The following is an 11,813-nucleotide window of genomic DNA, read 5'->3' as shown; positions in this document are numbered from 1 at the left end:
ATATGTTGCCTTAACATTGTTGTTATGCTGGTAATGGTAGGCTCCCTGAAGGTAGAAGTGGCCCAGCTGACTGGTAGCCAAATAAAAGCCCTGAATGCCACTTCTAATAACGACAATACCTGGGATAAATCAAGAGCCGAGCCAGGTCAGGGAGGCAATTCTAGAGAATCAGGCTTCATTTTTCTCCTGTTCATTTTTGTACCCTGATTGCTTGCTGCTGTATGAAATGTCTTCCTCATTTTAGATTCTGCATTCCCTATATTCCATCCCTGCCAACTGCTTTAAGGCAGAAGAAGCCAATGCAGTCCAGCAGGATGAGACTTTTCACTTAAAACTAGTCTCACAGATATGAGAGGAGAGAAATAGCAGCGAGGAATGTTAGGGGCAGAAATGGAATAGTGGGGACGCTATAATTATAAGAAATATTAATCATGCTCATGTGATTGTTCTAGTGTGATAAGAGAAAACCTAGTTGAGAGTTGTACGGAGCCAACGTCGGAATGCAGTCCAACCTCCTTTCCTGAGGACTGCCTATCATTATGAAGAGATTAACAACCTTGTTGCTGAAACAATCTAGTCCCGGAGGCACCAGCCCTTTGCCCGCCCTTTTCGACCCCCAGCCCCTATTGCTTGTAATCTGATCCCAGAGGCACCTGGAGGCACCTGCTCTCCATGACCTCCTCCACCACCCCTCCCCACCCCCCGGCCCGCATTGTCTGCAACCTGTAACCATTATACCTTGCCTACTTTCCCATGCCTGTAATTCTTACTTTCCCAAAGATTTTTGTCCTTCTACCCAAAATAAGCAGCTGGCTTATGGGGAAGGGGAAAACAGATTTTCATGGATGACCTACTGCTCTCCCATACCGCCGGCATTATTGGAATAAATACTCATATATGATTCAACCCTGTCTCTGCTTAATTGGCTCAAATAGTGACAGGCAATCCCAACCCATTGGTTGTCCGGTTTCAGTTTGATTGGGGCTGGAGGGGCTGCTTCCAAGATGCTGGCTCATAGGGCTGTGGGCAGGGGCCTCAGTTCCTGGACACACAACCCTCTTCACTGGACACTTGAGTGTCCTGATGACATGATAGCTGACTTTCCCCAGAGTAATCTTAATAAGCAGCTGGCTTATGGGGAAGGGGAAAACAGATTTTCATGGATGACCTACTGCTCTCCCATACCGCCGGCATTATTGGAATAAATACTCATATATGATTCAACCCTGTCTCTGCTTAATTGGCTCAAATAGTGACAGGCAATCCCAACCCATTGGTTGTCCGGTTTCAGTTTGATTGGCTCACAGGGCTGTGGGCAGGGGCCTCAGTTCCTGGACACACAGCCCTCTTCATTGGACACATGACAGCTGACTTTCCCCAGAGTAATCTAAGATAGAAAGAACAAGGCTGAGGCCAAAATGTCTTTTTAAAAAGATTTTTATTTAATTCTGGTAAGAATGCTTAACATGAGATCTATCTTTTTAAAAAATATATTTTTATTGATTTCAGAGAGAAGGGAGAGGGAGAGAGAGATTGAAACATCAATGATGAGAGATAATCATTGATTGGCTGCCTCCTGCACGCCCTCTACTGGGGATCAAGCCTACAATCCTGGCATGTGCCCTTGACCGGAATCGAACCCGGGACCCTTCAGTCCGCAGGCCGACCCTCTATCCATTGAGCCAAACTGGATAGGGCAAGATCTATCTTCTTAACAAATTTTAAGCTATAGACACAACATTGAACAGAAAATCTGAAATGTCTTTTATAACCTACCCTCGGACGTGACATATATCACTTCATAGTACCATATCATATTCAGTTGGTCACACATACCAGCCCTGATACAGTATGGGAGGAGACGGCACACGGATGAGAATGCCATGGAGCAGGGATCCCTGGGGCCATCTCAGAGGCTGGCTATCATAGAAGTCGATATGTCATTTTAGTACAATAAATGCAAAAGGTCAGTGGTCAGGATGTTATTTTTGCCAGGTAGGATTGTAGTTCAGATGGATTAACCTGAAGCCACAGTGCCCTTGGGGACACTGGCCCTCTCTCTCTTCTTCCACCCTAAGATCTGAAGGGCCCCTTCACCCATCACCATCAAGGAATAGGACTGCACAGATAAAACAATGACTTACAGCAGACAAAACACAAGAGGAGGTGGGGCTTTGCGGGTGTGTGTGTGTGCGGGGGCGCGGGGGGATAGCAAAGGTTACAAACTACCACGAAGGGGATGGGCAGGAAGGAGAAGCCCTCCCAACCTAGGGGAGGGTAACCTTAGTGAGTCCAGAGAACCTAGGACTGTGGTCTCACACCAGCAGATTGTCTAAAGGGCAAGTTCAGAGGCTGGAGGTTCCAGTTCCAAATCTCCCATCCCTGGGGCTTTGGGTGGACTTTGAAGCCTGAAGTCAAGTCCTTCAGTAAAGGATTCCTTAACCATGCTGCGTATGTGCCTTGCTAGCTAATAGCAAGGCTGTTCTGCTCTATCCTGTACCATCCCTTCCTTTCACATGAGGAGTTTATAGGTGAAGCTGCATTTGTATCCTATATAATAAAAGCCTAATATGCTAAGTGTCTGGTCATCCGGTTGTTCGTTCAACCAATCAAAGTGTAATATGCTAATGATATGCTAAGGCTGCTCAACCACTCGCTATGATGTGCACTGACCACCAGGGGACAGACAGTTGACCTGTCGACTAGTTGCTATCATGTGCACTGACCACCAGGTGGCAGATGCTCCGACCAATAGGTTAACTTGCTGCTGGGGTCTGGCCAATTGGGACTGAGCGAGACAGGCCGGACATGCCCTGGAGCCCTCCTGCTGTCCCTCCTCAGCTGGCCAGCCTCCATGTCCCTCCTCCGCCCCGATTGTGTACCCTATGCTGGGGTCCGGCCAACTGGGACTGAGCGAGACAGGCCGGACATGCTCTGGAGCCCTTCTGCTGTCCCTCCTCAGCTGGCCAGGCTCCATGTCCCTCCCCCGCCCCGATTGTGTACCCTTGGGGTCCCTCAGCCTGGCCTGTGCCCTCTCATAATCCAGGACCCCTTGGGGGATGAGGGACTCCACTGGTGCACGCATTTGTGCACTGGGCCTCTATTTTTAGAAAATCAACTTGGTAAATTACTCTCTGCTTTAGTTTCCTTTGTTTCTGTCAAGACTTTAATAAATCCTTATTCAAACCATGCCCCCTTGTTCCATCTGTGCTACTCAGAAAGAAAGTAGGAGGAAAGAGAGGTGCACCCTTATCCCATCTGTGCTATTCAGAAAAAAAGTGGGAAAGGGAGGGGAGAGGTGAGCAGTAGCGTTGGTGAAGGGAGCCACCTGGTGGCGGCGGAGTGCTTTGCAATCCAGCTGCCCTTTTCTGTGTTGAGACGGTATCTCCATCAGGGAGCTGGAAGGATAAGCTTGGGAGCTGGAAGGATAAGCTTTATTAAGCAAGACGATAGTTTCCTTACAGCTGGGTCAAGGACAGGCAGCCAGGGTTTTCTGAAAATAGCCAGGAAGGAGAGGAGATGGGAGTGAAAGACAAGAGAGTAGATCATTCACAGACATCAGAGCAGAGCAGACCAGCCCTGTGAGGAAACAAAGTCACACAGAGTGAAAGATTTTGCCCAAGATCACGGTGACTCCTCAAGCAGTGCTTTTAGCTCTGCCCAGCCCCTCTGCTGGAGCCAATGAATACCCTCAGCTGTTGTCACAGGCGTGAAGCAAAGAGAAAAGAAGGTGCTGGCTCTCAGCAGTCTTCTAGAACAGTGGATGGAAAGCCACACTGACAATACACACACCTGTCCCCACACACCTTACCTAGAAGAGACGTGTGCGAGACAGATGCGTGATGGTCACACACACTGGTATAAAAGGAAAACTGTGCAGTTGATACTCAAGTCAACCCTCTGCATACTGGGTCATGTCCAGGGTAGGGAGCGAGGGCTGGTCAGGTCCAAACGGAGGTACGATTGGAAGGATTGCTGGGGCTTCGTTAGGGTAGAAAGATGACAGGAGATATGCTGCAGGGGATCAGGGGTAGGAGGCCGGAGGACTCACAGGCAAGAGGAAAGCATGAGGAAAAACCCCAGGGCAGGGCCGAGGGGGCTGGCATCCATGGGGAAGAAGGGTAAGGAGCCAGAACAGGTCGAGGGAAAGTGGCTGCACCTGCAGCTGGTAACTAAAGAAGGCTGGGGCCTGGACACAGCCCCTGCCATGGGGGGTCCAGCCCCTTGAATGGTGTAGCTTCAGTGTGTACCGTGGGGGAGGAGTCCAAGAGGAACTCAGGTGGGGGTGGAGCCTAATGGCTCTGCACAGCTGACTCCATAGGGGCTCTGCAGGGCGGTGCAGTCTGGGACAGCACACTCGTCCTCCTGGGGGTGAGGGGCCTATGGGATACAGTGAGAGACTCTGGTTCTGAAGCTTTAGGGGGAGGCAACGACTCCCTTCCATCCCCATCACCTCCGGTCACGGTGAGGGCTGTACTGTCTCTCAGTCCTTGGTATCGTCAGTTATACTTGGGTATGAATATAACCCACTGCGTGACCTCAGGCATGAGCCTCTTTAACATTAACTGTAGAATACAAGGCTTTGCTTCCGGTTAAGGGGATTTCAATCATCGAGTTAAGAGGAAGGGGACAGTAAAAGTAATTAACAGCTAACTTCATCGATGCTTACTCGATTCCAGGTCGCATGCTGAGCAATTTTACATGGAATATTCCTGGGAGGAAGGAGGAACGCTTGGAATTGCCTTGCATGACCAGCAAGTGTGGTTCTACCACAGGTTAGTGGCTTGTAGATTCTCACACCGCTAGTAAGAGGTGGTAGTTTGACACTAGAGCCTGGTCACCTGATCACTGTGTAAAACTCCCTCCCAATTAATGGGCTCCTGCACAGAGCCCGTTAATTTGCCCATTTGGCCTCCTCATCCTTTCCCCTCCTGTTGTACCTGCAAGGTCTCCCCCATCCTCAACTGTCCATACATGACACAGCCTCGGGGTGGCTCCAGGTCAGTGCTCAGGGACCCTGACGGCATGGGTGTTATCTTGATTGAGAGGGGAAAGTTGGGGGAGATGTCCCAGAGAGCTGGGTGTGGGTACTGGAGGTCGTCCCTAGGCTGGGCAGGAGCAGTGAACTCCAGAGGGAAGAGCAGCCTGTGGAAGGGCAGGAAGGAGGGGAGGGGAGGACGAGGCCATAGCCAGGGGCAGCCCCCACCCTCATCTTTATCCTCAGCCACATCAGGGACTGCTGGCCTCTTACTGACCTTTGGTTATTTAAGCCTAAACCAGCGAGGGTTCTTGCCTCTTAGGGGATAGCATTTGGGTTGGGAAAGGGGTCAATGTGGACAGGCCTGTGCTCTTTGTTGGGATCCTAGGATTTGCAGTGGCCTCAAAGGGTTTCCAGGATGGCCTTTGTGATTTAGGGTTGAGGGATTTCCTGCTTCTGCCTGAGCCCCCTGGGCATGTGGGCTGGGGGGAGAGGGGGTCAGCTAGGGAGGGGTACACGGCTAGACTTTGCTGCTCCTGCCTCCTCTTGGGCCTCCTCCCAGAACATGGAGCCTGAGTCCTTGAGCAGCATGTGGTCCCCTGCTTCAGAGGACACACCCCTGCTCCTGTCCTCCTGCCCATGTTGGCCAGTTCCTTCTGAGCAGAAGTGTCTGGATGGACCTAAAGCAGCGGTTCTCAGCCTGTGGGGTCGCGACCCCTTTGGCAGTCGAACGACCCTTTCACAGCAGTCGCCTAAGACCATCTTGCATATCAGATATTTACATTATGATTCATAACAGTAGCAACATTACAGTTATGAAGTAGCAACGAAAATAATTTTATGGTTGGGTCACAACATGAGGAACTGTATTTAAAGGGCCAGAAGGTTGAGAACCACTGACCTAAAGGATCATTTGGCATTCAGGCAAGAAAGTTGTTGGTAACTATATGATACTATCTTAGCTGTGTGGATTGGAAATGGGATAGGGGCCTGGCATAGGGCTGGCTTAGATGGGTTCCAGCCCTTATCTCAGATGGAAATAAACATCTTGGATTCCTGATCATTTCCCTGGGACCAAAGACTCTGGTAAAAAAAAAAATCAAAGTCTGTCTCAGGACCCACCCTGTGTTCCCCTGGAAGGGCTGGGGTGAGACCCACCTTGGTACGCACCCATCCATCTATGGCTGTTGCCTCCTCCCCTGTCCTTTCCTTACTCACATGTTGGCGCTCCTGGTGACCATCTTTTCTATCAGAATGAATGGAGCAGCCTCATTTGAAGGAGGGCAGGGGTATTGTCCGAGTGAGTATGCAGATTGGGAAGTCCGCTGTGTGTGTGTGTGTGTGTGTGTGTGTGTGTGTCCAGTGGGGAATGGAATATCCAAGAAGGTGGCAGAGAAGGGAGGACAACTTGGTGGGTCTTTGGCTCCCACTGTGATGAGAAGCGCCCCCTGCTGCCCATAGGGGGAAATAGCAGCAGAGCTCTTAGTCTCAGTAGGTCCGGCTCCCACCCCCTTGTAAAGGGCTCTGAAGCTGCTCAGTCCTCCTCTGGTTGCTGGTGTTCCTTTGAGGGTCCTCAGGCCTCTGGCTCCTGGAGGGGTGGGATCGGGTGGAGGATGAGGATACTCATGTCACAGGAGTATGGGGGATTGAGGCTGCTTTTATTTGGGCCTGCTAGTCACCACGGAGGCCTCCAAGCTTCTGGGTCAGACCCTCTGTCAAGACTCCAGTGAGGGGCACTGAACTAACATAAAGAGCACAGGGAACAGTCTTTTGGGGAGAGGCTTGGATATGCACTGTGAGCGCAGAGTGGCTGGGACACTGCGTTGGCCTGGTGACTTAGGTAATGGGTGAATACACATGGAGCATCATCCTTCAGCTTCTCTACCTCGGAAAGGGACAAGGTAAGGCCCAGTAGTCCTTGGAGCTTCTGCTGGCCAGCTTGTCTGAGAGGAGGCTCTCTCTCCTCCCCACTTGGCCGAGGGACTCTGCAGAGAGTCTGGGCAAGGAATAAGCTTTCCAGTTCTCCTCTGAGTTCTTTTCTTGCTCTTTTCCAAATGCATTCCAGAGTGTGTGGTAGGGTCAGTGTTGCAAGCCTAGTTCTTCTGGCCGGAGCCCCAGTGACTGTCCTGAATGTGTGTGGGGCAGAGCCATTACAGGCGGCAGAAGTGTTCATCTACTGAGCACAAGCCAGGGACTTTCCAACAGTTTTCCCTCCCCACCCCAGCCAGACTCTGTCCCCACCCCACACCGAGTCCTCTTCTTCCTGACTCTTGTCCTACAGTACTTTTATTCTGAAAGAACCAAGGCCACTGGCGGTAGGGAGGTGCTAGAGGTTAGAGCTGGCCATGACCATGAATAGGGCCTATCCTCAGAGCTGTTTTCCAGGGCAGTGATTCCAGAACCCTAAGAGAGGGGCCTTGGTGTTCTCAGTTCTCCCTCTTATCCTCTGTCCCCATTTTTGTTGGCCTTTAAGCAGAGGGTCTCTATAGCCAGGCCTATTGGTTTTTCTCTTACTGTTGCCTTCACACCTCCATGATCCTCACCTTTGTAGCCCTTGGCCTTGTATCTTCCATCTGTTTCCCCTTTCAGGCCTTCTTACTGCCTATCCTTCTCAAAGTAGACATGGAGGCCAGGCCACTATTTAGAAGCTTCTCAACTTCCTCCCAGTACTGCACAAAGGGTCTTACCCAGTCACCTCCTTCTTCCCCAACATGTAGGATGAAAGTGTACGGTAGCCAGGATGCATTCAGTGGTTGGTAAACTGAGCTCTGTTCAGTGCCTTGGGCCTGGTTCTGTTGAGCATATGAGGCTTTTTCCAAAACAAGGACAAGGACATAGACAAAAAGACTCTTAAATTCTTGAACCCCAGTCACGGTTTTCCAAAAGGTCCTCCAGGATAGACTTTTCACTGACCTTCAAATGCTCAACACTTAGTTCTTTCTTAGATGGAAAATAAAGAGAGTTGAGATTGGTTATTCTCTAGCATCATTTCCTCTTTGCCTGTTTCTTTCATCCAGGAGGTCAGACCGTGAACTGGATATAAGGTCACTATTGGGCAGTGGAGTGTGAGAAAGAAAGGACTTTGGCCTTAGGGGCTGCAAGTTATAGATTAACGTGGGGAGGGCTGAGGAGGGACTCAGCGGGAGGGTAAGGGCCTGAGAAAGGGACTGATGACCTGGGACAATCTGGGCTTGAAGGTGTACAAACAAAAGGAGTCGGGGACTGGTGCTGTCTGGAGTGGCCTTCAGCTCCTCTCTGGCTACTTGACCTTCCTGAAGACCTGCTTGCATACTGCATCCCTTGCGGTCAGTTCCTGGGGATAAAGAAGGAAAGTTGAGAAAACGAATGTTCTTGCCAGCTGGAGCTGCTTTCTCAAGGTCCTTGACCTCCATTTAATCCTCAGGATACATCAACTAGAGCATTTAATGCATGAGGAATTGTACCATTGCCCAGACCTTCAACTTTTCACCCCAGAGGAAGGAAGGTAGCTGGGTCAGGGAATGTGAAATGGTGAAGTCTCCATCTCTCCAGTTTTGATTTATGGACATTCACTTGACTTGTAGCCAGGGCCCCACCTCGACCACTCTACTTTTTCCTCTCTCGACTCTCCCCAGAGCTTTTTTGAAAAAAAAATTTTTTTTATATACTTTTGTTCCCCAGTGCTTTTGTCCCCCTGTCTTGGTTGTTTTCTTTGGAGCGGGGGCAGGAGATAGAGTAGTAGAGTTATCTGATTTGGGCAAAGACATGAATCCTAGCTGGAGGCCCCTCTCCAGACATGCCCATTTGGGTTCCTTTTCCCAGACCTCACCCAGCTTACCAGGTACAGCATCTCTCCTTCCAGCCAGTGCCTCCAGCCTCGGTTAGGCACCTCCCCTTTCTGCACACAGACCAGCTGCTCCTCCTCCCAGGTCACTATGGTCTACAGGCAAGGCAGGAGTAAAGGAAGACTGAGGGGCAGTTCCACTCTGGCTGGGCTGTCCCCTTTTACACCACAGCAGACACTGTCTTGCTCCAGCCCCTTCACTCTGAGTGAGAAGGCTGCTCTGACTTAGGACCCCTGCCCCCCACTCTTAAAGGCCACTCAGGGGGCCCACAGTTTGTCTACCGTATGGCAGAGGAGGGAGGGAGCAGGATAACCAGGGTGAAATTGGGGAGTGGGTGATGAAGAACGGAGACTTTGTCCTCTGGATACTTCTGGTCAACCTGGAGGGGCCTTTGGGAAAGAAGAGATAGGCTGGGAGTTCTGTCAGGGAATCTCTTTCTCAGTTTCAAGGACAGCTGAAGCTTTCCTGAGAATGAAGGATTAAGCTCCCAGAGTCAGAGCTGGGTGGGCCTGGGCATTCCAGTCAAAACTTATAAGATAGACCCTGCTAAATAGGGAGCTCAGAATCTTGATCAGTAAATGGATATTTATGATACCAGGCAAGAATGTTGAGGATGGGAGTGAGGAGCTAAATCTTCAAGGAAGTGAGGCGTTAATTAGATTGGAGCTAAGGGGAAATTTCTCGCAAGGAAAGTAACAGCACAGAAGTAAGAAAGAGGGCAAACAGTTCTGAGGGGCTGTAACCTAGTGTGTATGTGGGAAGGACACTAGTGTGCTGTGTGAAGCATACGACCTTACCCAGAGCGCAGTAGATTGTCATGGAAAGGGTTTGATTAAGGGAGTGACATGGTCACTTTTACATGTTAGATCCTTATGGCTACAGTACACAGAGTGGTTTAAAGAAGGGTTAAGATTGAGGGCTAATTTCAGGTACCAGGTGAGAAATGAGGGCCTGGGTTAGGCTGGGGAGAGTGAGAAAGGCTAGGGGGGAACAGATGAGAGCCATGTGGAACAGCAATGTTCAGTAGAAATATAATGGGAATGTAAGCCACATATATAATTGAAAGAGTTCTAGTAGCTACATTAGAAAAGTAAAAAGCAACAGGGAACTAGGATCTGCAAAGGAGACCAAAAGGAATATGTAAGAAGCAGAAAGAAATGCAGGAGAGTGAAGTTATAGAGGCTAAGGGAAAAAAGACTGTGGTGATGAATAGGGTCAAAGGCTAGAGGGTAAGCAAATATTTGCTCATTGGCCTGAGGGCGACCTGCTCTTTTGGTCCTGTTGACTGGTGATAAGATCCCACAGGGAGAGAATGGGAGTGGGGAGCACCAGGACCCTGTTATCCTGGGGACTCCACAGCATGTAGTGGTGGTCATTTCCCCTGGCTCTGGCTGGGTGAGGTCATTTTGCTTTGCCCCGAATTATTAAGAAGCACCTACTTGCTCTTCCACATCCCCTCCCCGACCCCAAACCTGAGGAAAGGTACCTGGCATTTTCGTCCATCCACCATCCTTAGGTCCTCCTCAAACTCAACTCCCACCTCGAATTCTAGAACGTAGCTGCGAAAGGTGCTGAGGGTCTTCACTGTCATGTGGTTGCCCTGGTGGTCAATCTCCTTGTCTGGCTTGAGCAGCAGCGCTATCTTCCGCAGAGCCACGTTGATGTCTGTGGGGATTGTCTCTTAGCCGGTGTCCTCTTAGCCAGCCAGCCAGGGTTCCCCCGCCTGCAGCAGCCCCCTGGGGGCTGTGAGCTTTCTCTCAGCTGGGTCTGGACTATATTGATTTACTCCCTCCTAGAAACACTCCTAGAGATGGATCCCAAGAGAGGTGCCAGCTCCTGAGCCTTTCCACAGGGTCCAACCCCAGCATTCCCCCTTCTCAATGGGATGGAGAGGCAGGAAGGTAGAGGGAAAAGGGGGAGTGGGAGAGGTCTGGGAGGGGTGAGGCCATTACTTAGGGCTTGCAGGTAGTCCTCCATGTTCTTCTGTGAGACAAAGCAGTAGTAGCCGGTGAGGTTGGGAGGCATTGTCCGGGCTGGCCAAGATGGAGATGGAGATCTTAGGAGACATAGGAGACAGGGTGAGGAGGGAGGGGTGTTGTCTGGCAGGAGAGACTCCTCACACAGAGACAGGCTTGTGTAAAGGTCTATGCTTACCAGGGTTTTGATAGCGCCGGGGCTCTGTTGCAATAAGAGCTCCTAGCAGACCTCCTCCCGCCCCTCATGATGAGTTTGGGGTGGTGTTTGCTGCCTGAAGGAGGGGCAGGGACTTGGCAAGGTCGTGCTGGACCTCGGCTCTTCCTGAGGAAGGAACCTGGAGCAGGATCTGGGGCTGTCAGTCATCCGAGACTTGAGCCTTTCCAAAGGTCAGCTTGGCTCCCAGCCCATCTGTGGGCGGCTTGGGAACCATTCCAGAGCCCTGGGGAGATGGTGTCCCCCTGGGAGGAGCTGGTCTTGCTGTGTGGAATGTGGGCTCTTCCAGGCTTACCCAGCGATGAGTTCCAACAACATTCTGAGATCCGGGGGCTGAGTTGGGGGCCCTGAGAAGGATGAGGGGAGAAGGTGGGGGAAGAAGGAGGACAGCCAGCTCACCACGAGCCAAAGTGAAGCAAATCCTATCGCGCTGGCCCCCACAACTCCTCTAGACAGCTCCCCTAGCTGCATTCCAGGCTCTGTCCTATAAGACCATTGGGAAGGAGGTGGAGAAACTGCCCTTCCTAAGCACAGAGGGGGCGGTGAGCAGCCTGATGAGGTGTTGAGTTCAGAGTCCAGAGCGGAAGTCAGTGAGGGAGGAGGTTGGTTGGCTATTCTGGAGAATGTTACACGCTTTGGCCTGGGATCCAGGGCTTTCCTTCTCCCTGTGGAGTCATTGATGATACATACCCTCCCTCCTGCCCCCCCACCCCCCACCCCCTAGTCCCTCAGCCCTCAGACGGCCCAAGCTCACCAGTAGTCCCATGGTGGAGGGAGGTGTGACTCAATTATTTTGTGCCCCACCCCCCGCCCCCAACCTA

At 51.1% G+C, this 11,813-nt stretch overlaps 1 protein-coding gene across 1 annotated transcript; it reads right to left on the bottom strand.

Moving 5' to 3' along the window:
- Positions 1-5,826: 5,826 nt before the first annotated feature.
- On the bottom strand, positions 5,827-11,213 carry RBP5 (retinol binding protein 5). The gene is made up of 4 exons (XM_006757543.2): positions 10,755-11,213; positions 10,289-10,467; positions 8,796-8,897; positions 5,827-8,291 (listed from the first exon to the last, which is right to left on the bottom strand). The coding sequence occupies exons 1-4, from the start codon at positions 10,825-10,827 to the stop codon at positions 8,238-8,240; spliced, it is 408 nt and encodes a 135-aa protein (XP_006757606.1). The 5' UTR covers positions 10,828-11,213; the 3' UTR covers positions 5,827-8,237.
- Positions 11,214-11,813: the final 600 nt, after the last annotated feature.

This window comes from Myotis davidii, unplaced genomic scaffold (genome assembly GCF_000327345.1).
Source record: "Myotis davidii unplaced genomic scaffold, ASM32734v1 scaffold13, whole genome shotgun sequence".
NCBI classification, from domain to species: Eukaryota; Metazoa; Chordata; class Mammalia; order Chiroptera; family Vespertilionidae; genus Myotis; species Myotis davidii.
This window is presented reverse-complemented; position numbering and strand designations above follow the sequence as displayed.